Below are 18,848 nucleotides of genomic sequence, written 5' to 3'. Positions count from 1 at the left end.
TTTATACTGTGGTGTTGTCAGACATTAGTGATGGGTTATGCATTGATAATCATGGTTATAAATGTATGCTCTACCAACAGCATCGAAGTTACTTAGATGAAACCTGAGATGTTTGAAGTGTATTATAAATAACAGTTGAGCCACCTCTGATGAAGAGCTGATGGGCATCTCAGTGAAAGGATACAGTTAACTGGCTTTGATGTGCTTTGATTCTTCTCTCTCTCACGCACACATCACAGATTTACACTGTATGTGATGAAATAGTGTGGATGAAGGAAACGAGCTTTGCAGGATTCACCAAAGCTGATTTCATGTTTAAAAGATTATCAGTGGCAAGTTTAGAGTTCCCTATTGCTCCTTCTAATTTTTAATAGGTAGTTTATATTAAAATACTTTAATGAATATATAGAACTCTTCCTAATCTATTAGGAGTTTGCCTAGTTTTTCCTTCTCTGATACTTTAAAAGCTCACCTGGTAACTTCTGTGTGCTTAGTAGGAAATTATTTTTCTCTTAACAGTTATCTACAAGTGAAATTAAACTCAGATTACTTTAGCGCTCTTTATAAACCTAAATCTATTATTCTGCAGTATGAGTTGGTTAGTTGTTTTTTGTTTGTTTGGGTATTTGTTTATTTTTTTTTTCCACAAGAAACTATTAGTGCTCAGCAGATAAATGTTTGTATTTTGGATTCAGTTTAAAAAGTAGAGCTACATAAAAATTCCTGAGTTGGTTCAAAAGAAAGGAAGGTTATATTAAGTTCCCGTGTTTCAAACAGCACTAATTAGTACAGGCATCATTAGCAATTTTTGACTTAGAGACTATGGAACTAAACCTTAAACTTAGCAGGCTAACAGGGTCGTAAAATGGTATTACAGTTGATAGAGTTGATCAATGTAGTAATTAATACAGTAATGATACTTATAATGCTGTTGGAGATAAAAATAATACAGGGATGGGTTTTATCTTAAATTTTTCTAAAATGTACATTGCCTTATATTAGGAGCCGCATGTAGCTTCATGCTTTTTTATGTGTAAGTCATGTCTTTTCATTTTGCTATTAACAGTTAAAGATGTTTTTTTCTTTTAGCTCACAATGTATTTAAGTGTAGGTTTTCTTTTGATAGTTGTATTTTCCCAGTATGAATGACAACAAAAAGGTCACAAAATTAATCTTTGTTTTCTAGATATTACAATCACTTTCAGCACCTACAAAAAGTTTAGAACAGCAAGTAAATCATAGCCAACAGGGACATCCAAATGTGGTGCTGTTTAGTCAAGTGAAACTAACACCAGAGACACATTTATTACAGCAGTCACATCAAGCGCAGCAGCAGCAGCAGCAGCAGCACCATCCTCTTTTACACCTTCAACCTCAACAACTTATGCAGCTACAACAGCAGCAGCAGCAGCAACCCCAGATTTCCCAGCAGTCCTTCCAACAGCAACAGCCTCATCAGTTTTCACAGCAGCAACAGCAAGTTCATCAGCAGCACCAGTTCGCTCAGCAGCAGCTTCAGTTTCCACAGCAGCAGTTACATGCGCAACAGCAGCTACACCGTCCTCAGCAACAGCTCCAATTCCAACAGCAGCATGCTTTGCAACAGCAGCTTCATCAGTTGCAGCAACAGCAGCTACAGCAGCAACAACTGCAGCAGCTACAGCAACAGAATCTGCAACAACAACAGCTACATCATCATCAGCAAATACAGCAGCAGCAGTTGCAGCAGCAGCACTTACAGCGATTACACCAACAGCATCAGCAACAGCAAATGCAGAATCAGGCAACACAACACTTAACTCAGACATCTCAAGCACTACAGCATCAAGTTGCAGCCCAGCAGCCGCAGCACCACCAGCAGCAACAGCAACAACTGCAACAGCAGCCTCTTTTTGGACACGATCCAGCAGCAGAGAGTTAGTAGTCATTGCCGTCTGATCCTGGAAAGAAGTGGCTAATGACATGACATAATGTGGGTTAGAATATCAGGAAATAGTGCTGGGTTGTATGGGGTTGTAAGACTTAGAAATGCCATTCGTGGCTCGGGAGCTGTTCTACTAATTTTTAGGCAAATAGATTTCAATTCTAATTAAGGATAATCTAGTAACCTGAAAAAGCAGGAGAACATTCTCTTTTCAGATGTATAATTTTTGCCACTAGCGTATAAATTACACTAGGAGAACAGCGTTAGTCAGTGCATACCCATACTGTAGATTCTTAATTTATTTTTTCCCCTTTGGAAGAGGGCAAGGGGGAAGTCTTCCTAACAGCATAACAACTGGAAAGACAGCTTAAATTTTGGAAATACTAGTAAATTAATGAGGATTCAGTTTCAGAGGTAAAGTTGTCATACCTTTGAATTCTGTCCATCCTAGTAGAACTGAAAGCTTTTTCATTGTTTGACTATTCATAGCTAATCAATATAAAAGTGTAAGTTACGTTTTCCTTTTGGTGCCCCTTCAGCCTCTCTTCCTTCAGGAGAAAAAAAACAGCCAAGAACAAAAAACAAAGCCAGGGCTGAACTGTGCCTTTAGATGTGGCTGTCAGCTTTGAAATTTTGAATCCTGCTTTTTACAAGAAAGATTTAGTTCACAATTAAATGAATGTTATATCCTGGTAATAGGAAAGGTTAGTGTAGGAAGTGTGTTTTGAGATTAACTTTTCAGACTTGAAAATGTTTAATTTTTTGTTCTTTCATGTGCCAAACTATTCTAGTTCCAGAAGAGTATTTCCTGCTGGGCTGTGTCTTTGCCATTGCTGATTACCCAGAACAGATGTCTGACAAACAGCTGTTAGCGACCTGGAAACGGGTAAGATTCTGTTGTGTTTTGAAAAAACTATGATAACATAATGTCATAGTAACGAAATTCTAAAATTAATTATTGGAAATATTTCAGCGCTACTCTTTAGGCATCCTTTTGTGTAATGTTTGTGTTAGAACCTAAAAGCCATTATTCAACTGCAGCTGACCAGGAAAAGTAATAAAAGTGCTTTAGATGTGCAGCCTGGTTGCATTAGGTCTTTAGTCAGAACATTAGCTAAAATAGTTGCAGTTTTAACTATTTCCCGACTATTTGTGTTTTTAGTCAGACAGCTGTAGTACAGCAAATGTAGTATAGCATTGCTATCTGAAACTTGATTGTATAAAAAGACTCTTTTCTTGCATATAATCTTGGCATTTAGTAGCCTGTGAGGTATCCACCTGAGTGCATAAGATGGAAGAATAGAGTGTTTCTATTTTTTGCCAACTTCTATTTTTCAGAAAAATCTGATTGTATCCTTTCCTAAATGAGAGGACTTTGATGTTCTTCAGAAACTTCTGATGGATTTTATAGTTGAATTTTCCCTACAATTTTGCATAATCAAGTAAGCTGTTGACATTTTTAACAGCACTTGTATTTATTGCTGAGATAGAATTAAATAGAAAAACTGTTTAATAGTTATACTGCAAAAATAAAAGTGAGAAGGGTTATTTTTGTTTATTTATCTTTTTGTTAATTCTAAAAAAAGTAAACTTTTTGTATCTCAGTGGAAAGGTGCATATTTAATTTTGTTTTCTCCATTTCATTTTTTTTTATTGTTTTTCAAAAATGTTCTTAAGCTAGATAAGAAACCTTTTTCTGGGGGGTAACTATTCAGTGGAATACTACTAATGGTGGCAGTGTCCTAAAGAGTAGTCTTTCATTTCAGGCTGTTTATTTCTTAGGATAATTTAAAAATTGTTACGTATTATATCTTCTGGGCTTGTTCTCTTACCAGATCATTCAAGCACATGGTGGGACAGTGGACCCTACCCTTACGAGTAGATGTACACATCTTCTTTGTGAAAGCCAAGTCAGTAACATGTATGCTCAGGTAAGCAAACCAGTGACGTGTATTCATGCATGCTTCCATTTTATTACTGTAAAGGTAGGGCTTTTCAGTATGCACTTCATGCTTAGGTTGCAAGTACAGAATGAAAATTTTTTGTGATGTGCTTTTCACAATTTGTTGTTTATTACAGAAGGTTTAAATAAGATGTATTTTGGATTTCAAAAGCTGTTTATGCATATGTTCATAGGCTTTAAGAGAAAGGAAGAGATGTATTACAGCACATTGGCTGAACTCAGTCTTGAAGAAGAAGAAAATGGTACCACCTCATCGAGCCCTTCATTTTCCAGTGGCATTTCCACCAGGAGGAAAGCCATGCTCTCAACATGTAAGAAGAAAAAACTTACTTCTAAGGAATGTTTGTTTCATGAGCAGCATAAAAGTACAGCTAACAAGCACGTAACTCGAAGCAAAATGTACATTTCTTTTGTCACCGAGAAAAAGCTTTTGTTAATCTTAAAGTCGTGTTGATGTGGTACTTACTACTGGGTGGTTCAGAGTGCTTTACAAGGCTTGCTGTGCTCTGAGCAGGTGGGAGTAGTAACGCCTATTAACGTGTTTGTGTGTGAAGTACTGTTTTAGAAACTAGGGTGCAAAGATTACAAAAGTTAAACATAGGAAGATGGCAGGAATCCAAGCTGTGTAGGTTTTTATTAACTGTATGTCTAGCAGTATATGCTTCCTTTACCAAAACCCAGTTATTTTGAAGGGATTTTTTGAGTTTTTTTCTGTTTCTGGGTCAGTATTTAGCAAATGTCAAAAAAGGAAGCCCATGCTGTTAATCAGAGAATAGAGATCACAGGTCAGTAGCCTGTGGAATGAGGAGCACTGAGGAAGCTGAATTTTGTGGGGTTGAAAGATAAAATTGCAGATGAATCAGGTACATCTTGAAATACACTGCAGTATAAAACAAGATGCCAAAGTATGTCATGTGCTAGATGCATACGTACAGGATGACAGCCTGGCTACTAGCCTGTTCTAAAAGGCATGAAAAGAAATACAGGTTTGGTAAAATGACATCATAACTATATGCATGTGAACACAGTGGTTAGTAGTAAATGTGATTTGTAAAGTAACAAATGTAGTTTACTATCAATAACAAAATTGCTGTTGCCATTTCCTAAATAAAAGGAGCAAATGGCCAAAATGAAAATTTGGCAAGACTAAGGGTAGGAGCGCAAGAAGTGGAATTACAGTTCCCCACCTATGATCAGCTGGCAGAGTTTATTTGGCTTCATGGCAGAGTAAAGCAGAGCATTCACGAGATATTAAAAGTAGAGTAGGTCAGGTAAGTCTAAACATTTCTCTGTCTCCCTGAATATAAAGAGCAGCTGAAAAGAGGCGAGACGTGAGAAGAAAACTAGGTATGAGTTCTTTTCATAGTAAAAATGTAGTCTTTAAAAATGAGTAAAAGCTGACCAGCAGAATGAAAATGAGTCAGAACTAGTGCTAGAAACCTGACATTTTTATGTATAAACAAATCCATTTTAATTGTACTTTATGTATCCTACAAGCCATGTTTTAATGAAGTGCCTGTATGTCCTAGTTATGGTACCATATATTTCATTGTAATATAGAAAAATAACAGAAAAGTATTTTCAGTAGGAGTGGTTTTTAAGTACCGTTTATGTTCAGTTACTTGTCACTCTCTCTTTCTATTTGTAGATAATTTCTGTGACAGGTTTTGTTGACAGCGACAGAGATGACCTCAAACTAATGGCCTATCTAGCAGGTGCCAAATACACAGGCTACCTGTGTCGCAGCAATACAGTTCTCATCTGTAAAGAGTAAGTGGTTTGTCTCCACAGTACTCACGTTCCCAGTAGCCTATTGCCAGTTAGTGCTTTTCTTAATGAGAGGTGCTAGTTACATCTCATTATAAGAATGTTAATTTTAATCAATTCTGTGGCTTAATAGCAGTAAACTTAGTGATGTTGTTTCTTGAAATAAATTACTGCACACTGCTACGTGATAAATTTGGTCTGAAGACAGGCAAAATAAAAGTAATTTCTGATTTCACTTCTTTTCAGTATTACATCTGTTAACATCATCTACAAATAAATAAAGGGATTTTTTTAATTATTCTTTTAAAACATTGGAGGAGGGAATAAGTAAGTTAAATCCATATCTAACTTCATTCCATTTGGGGCAGAAATTTTCCCTTAATTGAATTGTTTTGGTATGTAGAACAAAGGTATTTTCTGAGAGTATCTACTTCGTGACAGTTAGAACAGATAATAGGCCAACACAGAAATACTGGTATTTTAGGCTTAACTATCAGAAATTGCTATTCTGTCTATTTAACTGAATTTTTTTTTTCTTCTGAACAACAAGGCCCAGTGGCTTGAAGTATGAGAAGGCTAAAGAGTGGAGAATACCATGTGTAAATGCGCAGTGGCTCTGTGACATCCTGCTAGGAAATTTTGAAGCTTTACGGCAGATACAGCACAGTCGGTATACAGTATTCAGTCTCCAAGATCCACTTTCTCCTAGTCAACATCTAGTTCTAAACCTTCTCGGTAAGAGTTTCGCTCCCAAAATTCGTGTTCTGCAGCATTTATGTATGCACCTGTTTAATCAATAGAAGCATGTGTTATAAATAGTTGCAAATAACTTTGCAATGGTTTCATTTTTGTTTTGTTCTTTGTTTCCTAGATGCTTGGAGAGTCCCATTAAAGGTATCACCAGAACTTCTAATGGTATGTTGAACTATGTATTCAGTTGTTCTTACAAGATCACTCTTAAGTGTTTTTAATGTGGGAGCACATGTGTATATGGTGTGAGCGGCATGCTAGCAGGACTTGCACAAAATCATACTGAACTTCCTGGCTGTCCTTCCTGCTACTCTATAAATGTTTTCTTTATTTAATGTTGAGAAATCTTTTGCAGGAGCTGTGCTATGATATACAAAATCAAGTTACTTTTGAGGCATCTTGGTCTAGTGCTTCACTCTTCAATTTTTAAATCAGACCTTTAGAAAGGGCATAATATTTTTTGAGTCACTACCTAACACTATACGAAAATCAGGCCACTAAGGGTTTTTAAGTCAGAACACCTAAAATGAGTTAAGAATTTTATTGGAATATTCGCTAGATTTTAAATAGGATAGATAATGAAAGTTAAGGGTGGAACTAAATATGTCTTTTTATCTTTAAATATGGTATTTTTATATCATTTCTTAGAAATAGCATAAGAACTAAAATCATGGGCATATATACCACATATTTTATAGTCTAAAAATATATTATGCTTTAAAAAGTGTAGTTGGTAACCCTGAAAGTAACAGCAGTGTAAATGAATAATGAAGAATGTACCTTAAAAAGATATAAAACATTGAATTCTTGAGATGTAGTGTATTCTATGAAACATGCAAAACATTAGACAGGTGTAAGAGCTGAGGTAGAAACTGCAACTTATCTCCTGAACTGTTTCCATGTTTTGAATATGTAGAAAACTATTTCAGTTTTTGTATTTTAAATTGACTTCCCACTTCAGATTTATACTTGATAGACACTGTGAAAATGGTTATCTTGATGAAGGTAAATCCCAGTTTGAGGTAGTGAGCTTTCAGTTTATTTGTACAACAGGTGACTATCAGATAATGTTTTATATTGCACAAAAATGTTTTGCCGTACCTCTGGATCACTTAGTCATTTTGTATACCCTTCAAAAAAGAGGAGCTTAGTAACTGTTGTAACTTAACTTGTACTAATACTTTAAATGGTGTCAAGGCACTATTTGTTGTTTTCATACTTTTCAGCTTTAGAAATGGCCACTACTGTATCCCTGGCCATAAGTTTGAAATATTCTCCTTCTAGACCCCCGTGGAGTTGTTTTCTGGGCCCTTAGGAAATTAATTTTTAGGAAATTGGTCTTTTAAAAATGCGTATATTTTTCTGAAGAAGGATGCATTCTACTGGTGACAAGAGACATCTTCAAGGAGATCCAGTATGCACTGTTGATCTTTAAAATAGCCTTAACTAACTTAGTTTTTGGTTTGTTACCACCACGCTTTGCTTTCACACTGCAGTTGAGCACATCTTAAAATCGGTCTTTTGCCTTCTATGTGTGACTCAGACCAAGTAGTGATCCGTATTTCATCTTGCGTAGCAAATAGAGAGAACTTAGGGGTCAGAAGCTGTTTCTGTATTTACTGTATGGGGACCCTTCTTACCCGTGTGAAGTGATAATCTTATAATTTAGATTGAAGGAGATTTCTGGAGGTAATCTTGTCCACCTCCCCTCAGGATGCTTACGCATGAAGAATATGATTTGGTAATAGAAAATGCTGGGCATGTGGAAGCGTCAGATATTCTGCCTTCACAGCAGGCATTTCTGTTTGTCTTGGGATTTAACGTATGGGTTCCTCTTCTGATGACAGATGTCTTTCAAACACTGTTGATGCCTCTACCTTTTGCATTTTCATAGTCAAAATGTCTATCAAAAAGTGGGCATGTGTGCTTTTCTTACTAGTGATTGTCTGGCATAAAAATGCACATCCTGAGAGTAGGGAACAAACTTCTGTGGCCTGTTCCTCCCAAAGGACTGTCCTCACAGCAAGGCTAGAATAATGCTGCCTGTCTTCCTGGTCATGTGCCTCCAGCATTCCTCATTAAATTTCAGGTGTAAATTTGAAGGTTAAAAAGGAGTATAAGTCACACACTGCTGCAGCCGACAGCTGTGATTTCAAGTTACTCAGGCCAAGGACAGCCTAAAAGCTACATTTCTCTATCCCTGAGGAAATGCTGTAGTGGCTCACCTAGTACTATAGAGGTGTGAATGTCTGTCCATGAGTACCTGAGCATCCTCTGGAGCTTCTCTTTACGTGACTAGGGAACTTCAGTGTGTAAAATGCAGGTGTCACTGTTCTCTGTTGATTCTTAAGCACCGGTCTTAATGTATTTAACAAATGGGCAGTTTTTTTCAGTCTCTTTCTCATTTAATTATTTAGATTTTCTTTTGATGAATATCAGCTTTATTTAAAGGAAAAAAATGTCCTACAGTATTTCAGTTTTTATAAACTTAAGTGGTTACATGACTTTGTGGAGAAGCTCTGGTTAATGCTCAGCTTTGCTCGAGTCAGTTGTATAAGCAATAGGTGTACCTGTTGCTTACAGTATGTGTTCTGTAGTATGTGTCTTTCATTTGTTTTTAAGTTTCTTTAATAAAGTCTCAGAATATCAGTGTATAGTTTTCCTCTTTCAGAGCAGAAGTTGTTTTCCCTGTTCAATTCAAATACAAACGTGTAGGTGGTCTAATTTCAGGGTGTGAGGTTGCCTTTGAAACCAAAGCAAAATGAATCCAGTCTTCAGCCGTCTTCCAAAAGAGCAAGGTAAGAATAGCGAGCCATTGATGCCAGTAGTCCTTGATTGACATTCCACAGCAGTGTCAGCTGGCCACCAGTCTGCTTTCGTCCTGTGTCCTGCTAATTGAAATAACCATTAATGGGTTTTTTTTGCACATTGCTGGCTGCTCAACTGGTAGTAATAAAACAATACTGAGTGAAGTAGTAAGAGAATTGGAAGAGAACAGAAGCAGGAGAATATGTTTTGTTCTCAGTGTAGTAAGTTTTTCTTCAGAAGAAGATTGATCCTGTCTAATTCTTATTCATCTGAGCATTTCCATTGGTAGAAGTTGCAAGAGTGTGCTTGTCTAGTTTTAAAGTAATACTGTTTTGGGCCCAGACTTCACATTCTGCTGTATTTCACGTTTTGTAGGATTGAAGACTTGCCCCCACCTACTAAAAAACTCACCCCAGAACTGACACCAATGGTGCTTTTCACAGGATTTGAACCTATGCAAGTTCAACAGTACATTAAGGTGACTTTCATGATTGTCTTGTGAAATACATTGAAACATCTGGTAACTTTTTGCTTGATGTTCAGTTGTCTTGATTAAGTAGCATATACTTGATTAGCATGTAGCTAGTGGATAAAACCCCATACTTATAGGGGCTGAAGTTAGAGTGTAGATTTATGTGAAGGGAGTTTTATTTGGTAACTGTTCTGCTTTAGCTAACTACTTCACACTTCTACGCTAGTTGTTATTTCTTCCCATTCAGTTGTTTTAAACAGCAAGAAAGCCCCTTCCCCATTTGTTTTGAATCAGCAAACTTCGTTAGCAAATTTAGGTGAGAACAGTAGTGATGGCTGTACTGCATAAAACCCAAGATTCTTCTAGTGTAGTTGTTATCTAATACTAAATGCTTCACAGAAAGCTGATGACAAAACTTACGGCAGGTGTGAGATAATAGGTTCCCATGGAGGTTTTGTTGTGTTCCCTAATAAAGATGTCTCAAAACTCTTAAGTAATTTGTAACATTCTTTTAACACTATAAAAATCTAATCATTCCTTGAACCTTAATAATTACTAAATATTCTTTCCAAAAGAACGTTTAATTTATGTATTTTTTCACATCTTGGCTGAGGTTTGAAGCACAGGGTTGTTTTGTTTTTTTTACTTTCACTCTTGCCAGGTAAAATTTATGTCTGGAAATACTGGGTTTTCAATGCTATAAACTCTGTCAAAATTAATCACCTTTAGTAAAAAAAATACTGTAATACAGAAATATCCTCTATTTACTGTTTCGTTAGGAGCTTAGTTCTATTTGATGGCATGATTCTTCTTTTTTTTTCCCCTGCAATTTTAAGGGACTGTTCCATTCTGATTTGTTTTTTGTGCAACTTTTAGAAACTGTATATCCTTGGAGGTGAAGTAGCAGAATCTGCTCAGAAATGTACCCATCTAATTGCAAGTAAAGTGACCCGAACTGTCAAGTTCCTGACCGCAATTTCTGTAGTCAAGCACATAGTAACTCCAGAGTGGTTAGAAGAGTGTTTCAAATGCCAGAAGTTTGTTGGTAAGTTAAACTAGTAACAATTTTTATAGTAAACTTAAGATTCACTGGCAAGTGTATTTAAATATACTTTGTTATTTTGACTTCTGACTTAAGTGTTTCTTGCCAGTTCTCTAAAATGTTTAGTTTTTGAAAGCAAAGATTGTAACAACAAGTCTGACTATCATAATTCACAGCTTTTGAAGAACTATGTAGAAGGTTTTGTAAAAAAAATTTTAGTCCTCTTTCAGCAGGCATTTTGTTTCATTCAGTTTTAATTTGATTTAGTACAGGCTTTTTTTCCCTTAAATGAAGTAGAAACATCCTTTATAAGTTTGTTTTAGCGGGATTAAGTTAGTTGGCTGTTAAGCATTGTATTTCTTGTGTAGCCATTTGTGGATTTTACCTGTGGTTGCCTTAGTTTTAAGACTTCTTAAAAGCCAGTGATTTGGTTTATGATTGTTTTATGCTTTTTTACTTGTTTTCTTGCAAAAAAAATATATATATAATGTGCTGCCTAACCATGATCATGAAGGCTTAAATCTATGGATGATTAACCAATAAACCAGCAAACAATTTTTTTTAAATCTCAAGAAGGCAACTTACTTGGTTCAGCATTGGTGAACTGAGAAATCAATCCATTTGGAAGCTATTAGAAGATAAAGAAAGTCTGGAGGTTTAAAAGGACGACTGTTTTGGTGTATTATTTGAAGTACTGTACTTGCTGACTACTGAAGTTTAGTCAATTTTTAGCTAATGGGCTGCCTTCACTTGTGTACCTAGTACAGTGATGGAATACATGGCAGTTGTTTACGAAAAATGACCTACTGGTTTTCTTTGTCTTAAGGTATTAACACATCTCTTGCAGGTTGTCAGATTGTCCTTGGGAAGACCAAATTGTTCTCCATATAAATTTTTTTTGTTCTTTAAACTTAGATGTTTTGAATTACATCTGATTTAGAAATACATTTGACTCAGCTTTTTGTGGAAAGGTAAAGTTAAAACTGAAACTCCATCCCTAATAAAAGGTGAAAAATCAGCTGGATATCAGGACAAGAGAAACAAAGTTTTCTGTTACTGGTGTGTGAAGAGTTTAAGGCACTTTCTGGGCTCGCATAGGTTGTCACAGTGATTTGAATTTAAATGTAATTGTTTTGCTCCTTTGCTTGTAGAGAGTCAACCAATAAACTTTAGGAAGCTACTCCAGTAAGTTAGAAGAACAGTGGCTATTGCTAGGTTTACAAGTGTAAAATGCACTCACAGTTCTTTTGTCTCCCAAGTAATTGTGGGTCACAGTTGTAAGAGCCCTAATAAAATGAGATACTATAATCATGTTAAAATCAGTAGTTGTTTATTACCATTTGGAGTCACACTGCCACCAGCATTTTCTGATCAGATTATGTCCTGGGTTACGTGGATGTTTTTGTCTTTTGTGTGTTTTACACCATCAGTCTTTCTTTTTCAGATGAGCAGAACTTTGTGCTCAGAGACGCTGAAGCTGAGGTGCTTTTCTGCTTTAGTTTAGAGGAGTCTCTAAAGAGAGCACAAGTAGCTCCACTGTTCAAGGTATGCAGTTTAAAATGGCATTTAAGTAGTTGGAGCTTTTCAATGTAATTTTTTCAGCATGGGAGCTGTAGGTTTTGTAGCTGAGGACAGTAAAACGGACTATCCTATAACATGAAGAATTGGTTATAAATTTAATTTTTGCCTTTAAGCCTGTTTCCTGCCTGAGCATTGTTGGGATGGATCTAAGCTTCAAGTGACTGGATCCTGTAAAAAACCAAGCTCAGCATATGCTCAATATGCATTACGTGTTCCCTTAGAAAATTGAGGGCATTGCTCTGTTACTTGTAAAAAGCCACTTATGGAGGGGACTTATTTGGGGATTTTTGTTTCTTTTTTATTTTACACTAGCCCATAAAAATGTGAAACTTAGAGTGATTTGCACTCCAGCCTCAGGGAGGTCTAGTCTGATTTGCCTTGAAGAATTCACTTTCCACCAGGCTGTTTGCTAGAATGCTGCAAGATGGCTTTCATGTCTCAATTGCAATACAGTGCAGAGAGGTGTCTGAAGGTCCAAGTTGCTAGAGATTCTTCAGCGTAACTGAATTTGAGACTATTTATGGAGGCAAACCACCTAAAAAAGGGGCATTTAAATCTAAATACTACATTTCACTCAGTTTTGCAGTTCACATAACAGAGATAATCTACTTTGTGATCACCTGTATTAGTCGAGTAGTAGTAAAATTTTTGTCAGGAAGTAATAAATTGGCTATTACTTAACAGCTGGAAGTTCTTGAAAGATCACTTACTTTACAGGTGTTGAAAGAGGCACATCTAAGCTGTTCACATTGTGGGGTTTCCCCTCCAGGAAAAACGTCAGTGGTAGTAAAGGACAACTCATCAGCTGATGAATTTGTTACCATAAGCTGTGATACCTAACATCAGCTTACAAAGTCGGCTCCATGATTGTGTAAGAGAAAAGTCACATGATAATAAAACAATGTGTTGCAGATATCAGTTAACAAGATTCTTTCTCTTATTCTTTCTTTTCTTTTTTAGGGAAAATATTTTTACATTACACCTGGAATTTGTCCCAGCCTTTCCACCATGAAAGCTATTGTGGAATGTGCAGGAGGAAAAGTGTTATCTAAACAACCTTCTTTTCGAAAACTCATGGAGCATAAGCAGAATAAAGTGTGTATAGTGTTGCTTTCTAAAATTTACTGTTAATATTTTACTGTGTTATTCTGAGCTTACAATTAGTTTCTTTTGTTTAGAGTTTGCCAGAGATAATCTTGATTTCCTGTGAAAATGACCTTCATTTATGTCGAGAATATTTCGCAAGAGCCATAGGTATGTATATGCTCATAGGTATGTATAAGAATTTGATATATATAATATCAAATTCAATGTAATTTGAACAGTATTGCTGTCATTTTGTTTTTATTATTATCATTATTACTACTTTACAAGTACAGACAACTTTTGAAGCTTTCAGATAATAGTAGAATACATGGTCTATCCTGCAAAACATGGAGAAACCTGAGCCAGCTGTCTGCTAGGTATTTCTAATTGAGGTATTTTATAGCTAAGTCACCGTAAATCTCTGGAAAGGGTAGGCTTGAACTTGAGGCTTCAGTCCTGGGTGAGACAAGATTACTGGGTAATCGAGTTAGTTAAAGATTTAAGGTTTTTCCACTTTAGTTATTTTAGCCTGAGCATAGAACACCAGGACATTGTGTGCACTGGGAAGTCAAATATTCATGGCATGCAGTGTGTGATGGCCCTGGTACTGGCAGGCAGTACTCTCTTATGCCTTTGTCTGAGGGGGTGGAAAGGTACTGAGTGGCCTCTCCTGACACGTGTGCAGAATGAGGAAGAATGTCTTCTTAGGTTGTAAACTGTATGCATATTTTCCATATTTCTAGATGTCCACAATGCAGAGTTTGTCCTGACTGGAGTACTTACTCAAACACTGGATTATGAATCATATCCTTTTTCTGTAAAGCCTGTCTGCTGCTTAGGGAAGTGTGGTAGTTAATTTTTTCTTAATTAGGAACCTAATGGTTTATAAATGTTTAGGATGTGTAATGTTTCCTTGATAGGAGGGTAGATTAACAAGCAGAAACCTATCTTAAATTCAAAGTGAAATTATCTTGATAGGAAATACTTCAGTGGAGGTGGGAGGTAGGCTTGTCAGAAAAGAAGAGTAGTAGAATTGTAAGCAACAGGAAAAAAAATCGCCATTAAGGAAAGCGTTTGTCACAAGTTCCATGCAGATGAGGAAAACAGCTTTTTACTGAAGATTCTAAACCCTGTTTGATAAATATAGTGAAGGGACCAGTGTCTTTATGCATGCTTTTAACATGTCTGTTCTATGTCTTTATGCATGCTTTTTTTTCATATAAGTTCTATTTTGCAGTCATTTCTTAAAGTTGTTCTTTCTTAACAAACCTACATATAAATTTACTTGATGGATAATGAAATGCCTTACTGCTTCGGAATGCTTGGAGCATTAGATCTAGCTGTTCAGCCATTGTACAAAGCAACTAAAACTTCCTGTGGATGCTGTTTTCCAGCTGTTTTCCTAGGGATGATGAGCAGTTTAAAGCAGGAAAGCAAAAATAAACTGCATCTTTTTTAGGATGTGTAATTTTATTATGCTGAAACATAATTTACTATGTTTTGTATTATACTGCCATTTTAAGAAAGCCCACTTTAGGTATTATGACCCCGTTTTTAAACATTTTAACGTAAATGATGGTACTTCAGCCAAGAGTGTAATTTGGATGTACAAATAAAAGGGCTTGCTATCTATTAAATTATGGTTGTTGAAGATGAAAATGTTTTGTACTTTATTTTTATTTCTTATACTCTATTTTCTTTTATATTGATATTTTGCCCACATTTTAAATAAATGTACTTTTAAATGTTTTACTCTCTATTTTAGTGGTGGTTCATTTTTTTGAATACTGTGCAACAATGGCACTCTGGTAAGAGTAAATTACTCAAATCTTTTTCCAAGCAATGTAAAATTATTTTAAGCTTATTTTACCAGGTATGTTTTAATATATGGAATCCCAGTGCTTTAAAGGGGAATCATTGTAAATGTATACATGTGTTTTTACTGAAACAAAAAAAAAACAGCTTGAAGGAAGGAAAAACTATAACCCTGCATATTATGCTGTTGTGATAACTTTTGTTTGTATAGTGAGTTTTCCTAAATAAATACTAAAAACCAGTCTCCCGAATCCATGTTCAGTTGTATTTCCTAATACACATACGGTTCTAATAATCTGACTTTACCATTTTTATCAGTTTAGGTTCTAGCAGGTGAAAAACTTATCCTGAAAGTATTTATTCTATCAACAAGGTGTTGAACTCTTGTGGAGTGCAGGTATTCACTTGTCTGTATGGCATCAAGCATATTATAGCAGGTTGTGACCCATTCACAGAACAATTCAAAATGCAAGATAAAAAATACTTTAAACAATAGCTTATTTTTTTCCAGGCATTCTGTATTCTACGCAGAACCATTTTACAGGAAAGCTTTGACAAATACAGTATCATTAAACTGAGGTAAACTTTTATTTTTAGCTTATACAAAGGTTTCTACCAAGAGATTAGTAATTTCAAATCTCTATTTTGTGCTATGGGTTAAAATGTAAATCCACCTGATATTTGACCACTATTTCTGTTGCCATTCTTCCCATGCCTCAGTTCAGTGAAGTGCTTAAACAAATTACAAACTCGAGCAGTGAGAACACAGTGGCAGTAAATTTCAAGATGAGTGAAGTCCCATGGAGGTCAGTTCTGTGACTGTTGCCTGTTACTGCAGCCTCTGGGTTCTTCAGCTATCCCAAGTTACTCCCGTATTTGGCAATGTAAGCAATAAGGGGCTGCGTGATGCTAAACAGAATGGTAAAATATCTGTCAGTGCTACTGTTGGCAGGGTGATAAAATGTAGTAAATGAGAATTTTATGCTTTGGGTCAAGATGGTTTTAAGTGAATTGGAGTTTAAAAAGGTATGGTAGAGGGTGGGAGAGAATGCTAATTTTCCCCAAATGCCATGTACTTGTAATGAGTTATGTGCTTTTTCTTAGTGTGATGTTCAGCTCTCCATACAAACAGCTTCCTCTTCATTATGAGATAGATTAAGAAAAAGTCTAACATGGAGACCTGAGATTGGAGGTCAATGACATGATTTAATACTTTAACTTTTAAAATTAGTAAAACTAAAAAAACTGAGCAGTTGCAGTGGGAGTTAATTGTGGTCTGAGTTGTTAAGCAAATTACTTAAATTGTTCACAAGTGTAGACCTGGCAAGTCTAGTCTCCCTTTACTGTCAGTGGAGGGAGAGAATATCTCTAAAACCTGACTTAGTTAAGGAGCCCTGCAGAGAGATGATCTCTCAACAGTTTAGCAAACTAGTTTAGTTATCTGTATCTTCTAGTACACAGAAAATAAGTGAGATGAATCCCACCCTAAAGAACTTCAGTAATTCATTCAGTAAATACTATTTGTTTAATGGAGAAAAGTACACTTCTTCCCCCCCCCCCAGTACACTTCAGAACATGTACTACTGAAATTACCTAATTCCATGTTAATTTCTGTATGGCTTGAGATTTTCTTCATTATACTGTTTACCAGGTTGCAAGACATTTTTGGATGCCTTTTTCTTTAAAACAAATACCAGCTGTTGTGGCTTTTGGACTTCTGAAATCACAGTATCACAGTATGCTAGAGATTGGAAGGGACCTCAAAAGATCATCTAGTCCAATCCCTCTGCCGGAGCAGGAACACCTAGATAATGTTACACAGGAATGTGTCCAGGCGGGCTTTGAATGTCTCCAGGGAAGGAGACTCCACAACCTCCCTGGGCAGCCTGTTCCAGTGTTCCGTCACCCTCACTGAGAAGAAGTTCCTTCTCAAGTTTAAGTGGAACCTCTTGTGTTCCAGTTTGCACCCATTACCCCTTGTCCTATCATTGTTTGCCACTGAGTAGAGCCTGGCTCCATCCTCGTGACACTCCCCCTTTATATATTTATATACACTAATAAGGTCACCCCTCAGTCTCCTCTTCTCCAAACTATAGAGACCCAGCTCCCTCAGTCTTTCCTCATAAGGGAGATGCTCCACTCCCTTAATCATCTTGGTTGCCCTGCGCTGGACTCTCTCCAGCAGCTCCCTGTCCTTCTTGAACTGAGGGGCCCAGAACTGGACACAATATTCCAGATGGGGTAGTGTGCAAAACTTCTTAACTTGAATAAATATTTTCTACCTGTCATGCATTCATCCCATCTTCTGTATGCCTTACAAACGGTGAATTGCCATGTCGCATGTAAATGCTGGTTTCAGAAAGAGATTTACGCATGTAGTCACTCAGCAGCACTGTGTTAACAGCGCATGAAATCAAACACAAGGTGTGTGAATTTGCAGGGCTGGGTTCTAGATGCTAACAAGATGCTGAAACAGCTTTCTGCAAAATGAAGCTTGGCATTGAGGCTGGAGAGGCAAAGAAGAACTGGGTTTGAATGTCTCAGTGTTTTCAGCCTCAGCAGCATCAATAGTAAGACTCAATAATGCATTTATGCCTCAATAAGTGTTCTCAACCTTTTTTAGGATTAACTTCTTCCATGTTTTCCACAATGAAGCAGTGCTGAGGATATATAATACCTTTGCCAGAACTACCAGAGTTGAGAGTTCTGTGAATAAAATAGCATGTGAAAGGTGGATCTCCTTATGAAAACTATCCAAAATGCTGTCAGATACTGCATAGAGAAGCTCGAAGAAAACTGAATGCAATCATGGAACAAATGAACCCTGTGGGAAACATGAGTGATAATGCACCTGTTTCATCATCAGTGGAGACAGTGTGTTTATTTAGCCAACATACAAGTATGACTGATTTGATTAACCTTTCAATTAGAGTAAAAAACAGAACCTGCCAAGAAATAGTCTTTCAAGAACCACAGGAGCTGTCCAGAGGCACCTGGCTTGCACAGATGTTACTGTGTGTATGATTAGTGATAGAGAAAGGGTTTGATGAAGTGTTCTGATACTAGATTGCTGTTAGGAACATGCTTTTTCTTTAGTAGAAGATTATAATACTGCAGTGTCAATTTGATCCTCTCCTCAGGAAATAATAGGTACCTTTTATGTTGTTGTTTACTTGTTTGTGGAAGTATTAGGTACATACTATAAGCTTCTGTACTTTGTAGAAGATCAGTCCTGATGTAGCAGTCACTTAAATACAGAACATTCTACCACTTAGGGATCTTCTGGATGTCAGGGAAACATAGTCTCTACTCATTACCCTGTGGCTTTCTTTGCCATGAGTTATAAAGTAGAATTGTAGAAAGGAATTGTGGAGGTATGGTTGGAAGAGACTTCTGGAGTTCAGTCAAGTTTTCAGTATCTTTAAGGATGGATGTACCACAATCTGTGGCTTTCCTCTCTCTGTGTTTTGCTGCTCTCAAGGTAATAAAGCATCCTCATATCTGATCTGAATGTCCATTGTTCCACAAGTGGCTGTTGACACTCATTTCATCCCTGTGCAGCTCCAAGCCAAGTCTGGCTGTTACTTTCTTACTACTCTCCTAGTAAGCAGTCATGAACAGCCGCAAGACCTCTGTTCTG

General features: G+C 36.6%; 1 protein-coding gene across 1 annotated transcript in view; it reads left to right on the top strand.

Moving 5' to 3' along the window:
• The window catches only part of PAXIP1 (PAX interacting protein 1), a 37,042-nt gene extending 21,583 nt beyond the window's left edge, over positions 1-15,459 (top strand). The window contains 15 exon segments of the mRNA XM_062621471.1: positions 1,187-1,916; positions 2,716-2,810; positions 3,760-3,855; positions 4,061-4,198; positions 5,536-5,657; positions 6,205-6,389; positions 6,526-6,569; positions 9,135-9,202; positions 9,588-9,690; positions 10,561-10,729; positions 12,171-12,271; positions 13,268-13,402; positions 13,486-13,561; positions 14,137-14,201; positions 14,671-15,459. Of these exon segments, the coding sequence (XP_062477455.1) occupies positions 1,187-1,916; positions 2,716-2,810; positions 3,760-3,855; positions 4,061-4,198; positions 5,536-5,657; positions 6,205-6,389; positions 6,526-6,569; positions 9,135-9,202; positions 9,588-9,690; positions 10,561-10,729; positions 12,171-12,271; positions 13,268-13,402; positions 13,486-13,561; positions 14,137-14,201; positions 14,671-14,682 (2,139 nt within the window). The 3' untranslated portion in view covers positions 14,683-15,459.
• Positions 15,460-18,848: the final 3,389 nt, after the last annotated feature.

The sequence above is a fragment of the Pezoporus occidentalis genome, unplaced genomic scaffold, assembly GCF_034315485.1.
Source record: "Pezoporus occidentalis ecotype Australia unplaced genomic scaffold, CSIRO_AGI_Poc_V1 ctg23, whole genome shotgun sequence".
Taxonomy (NCBI): domain Eukaryota; kingdom Metazoa; phylum Chordata; class Aves; order Psittaciformes; family Psittacidae; genus Pezoporus; species Pezoporus occidentalis.
The sequence above is the reverse complement of the archived record's forward strand: the minus strand, read 5'-3'. Positions and strand labels throughout refer to the sequence as shown.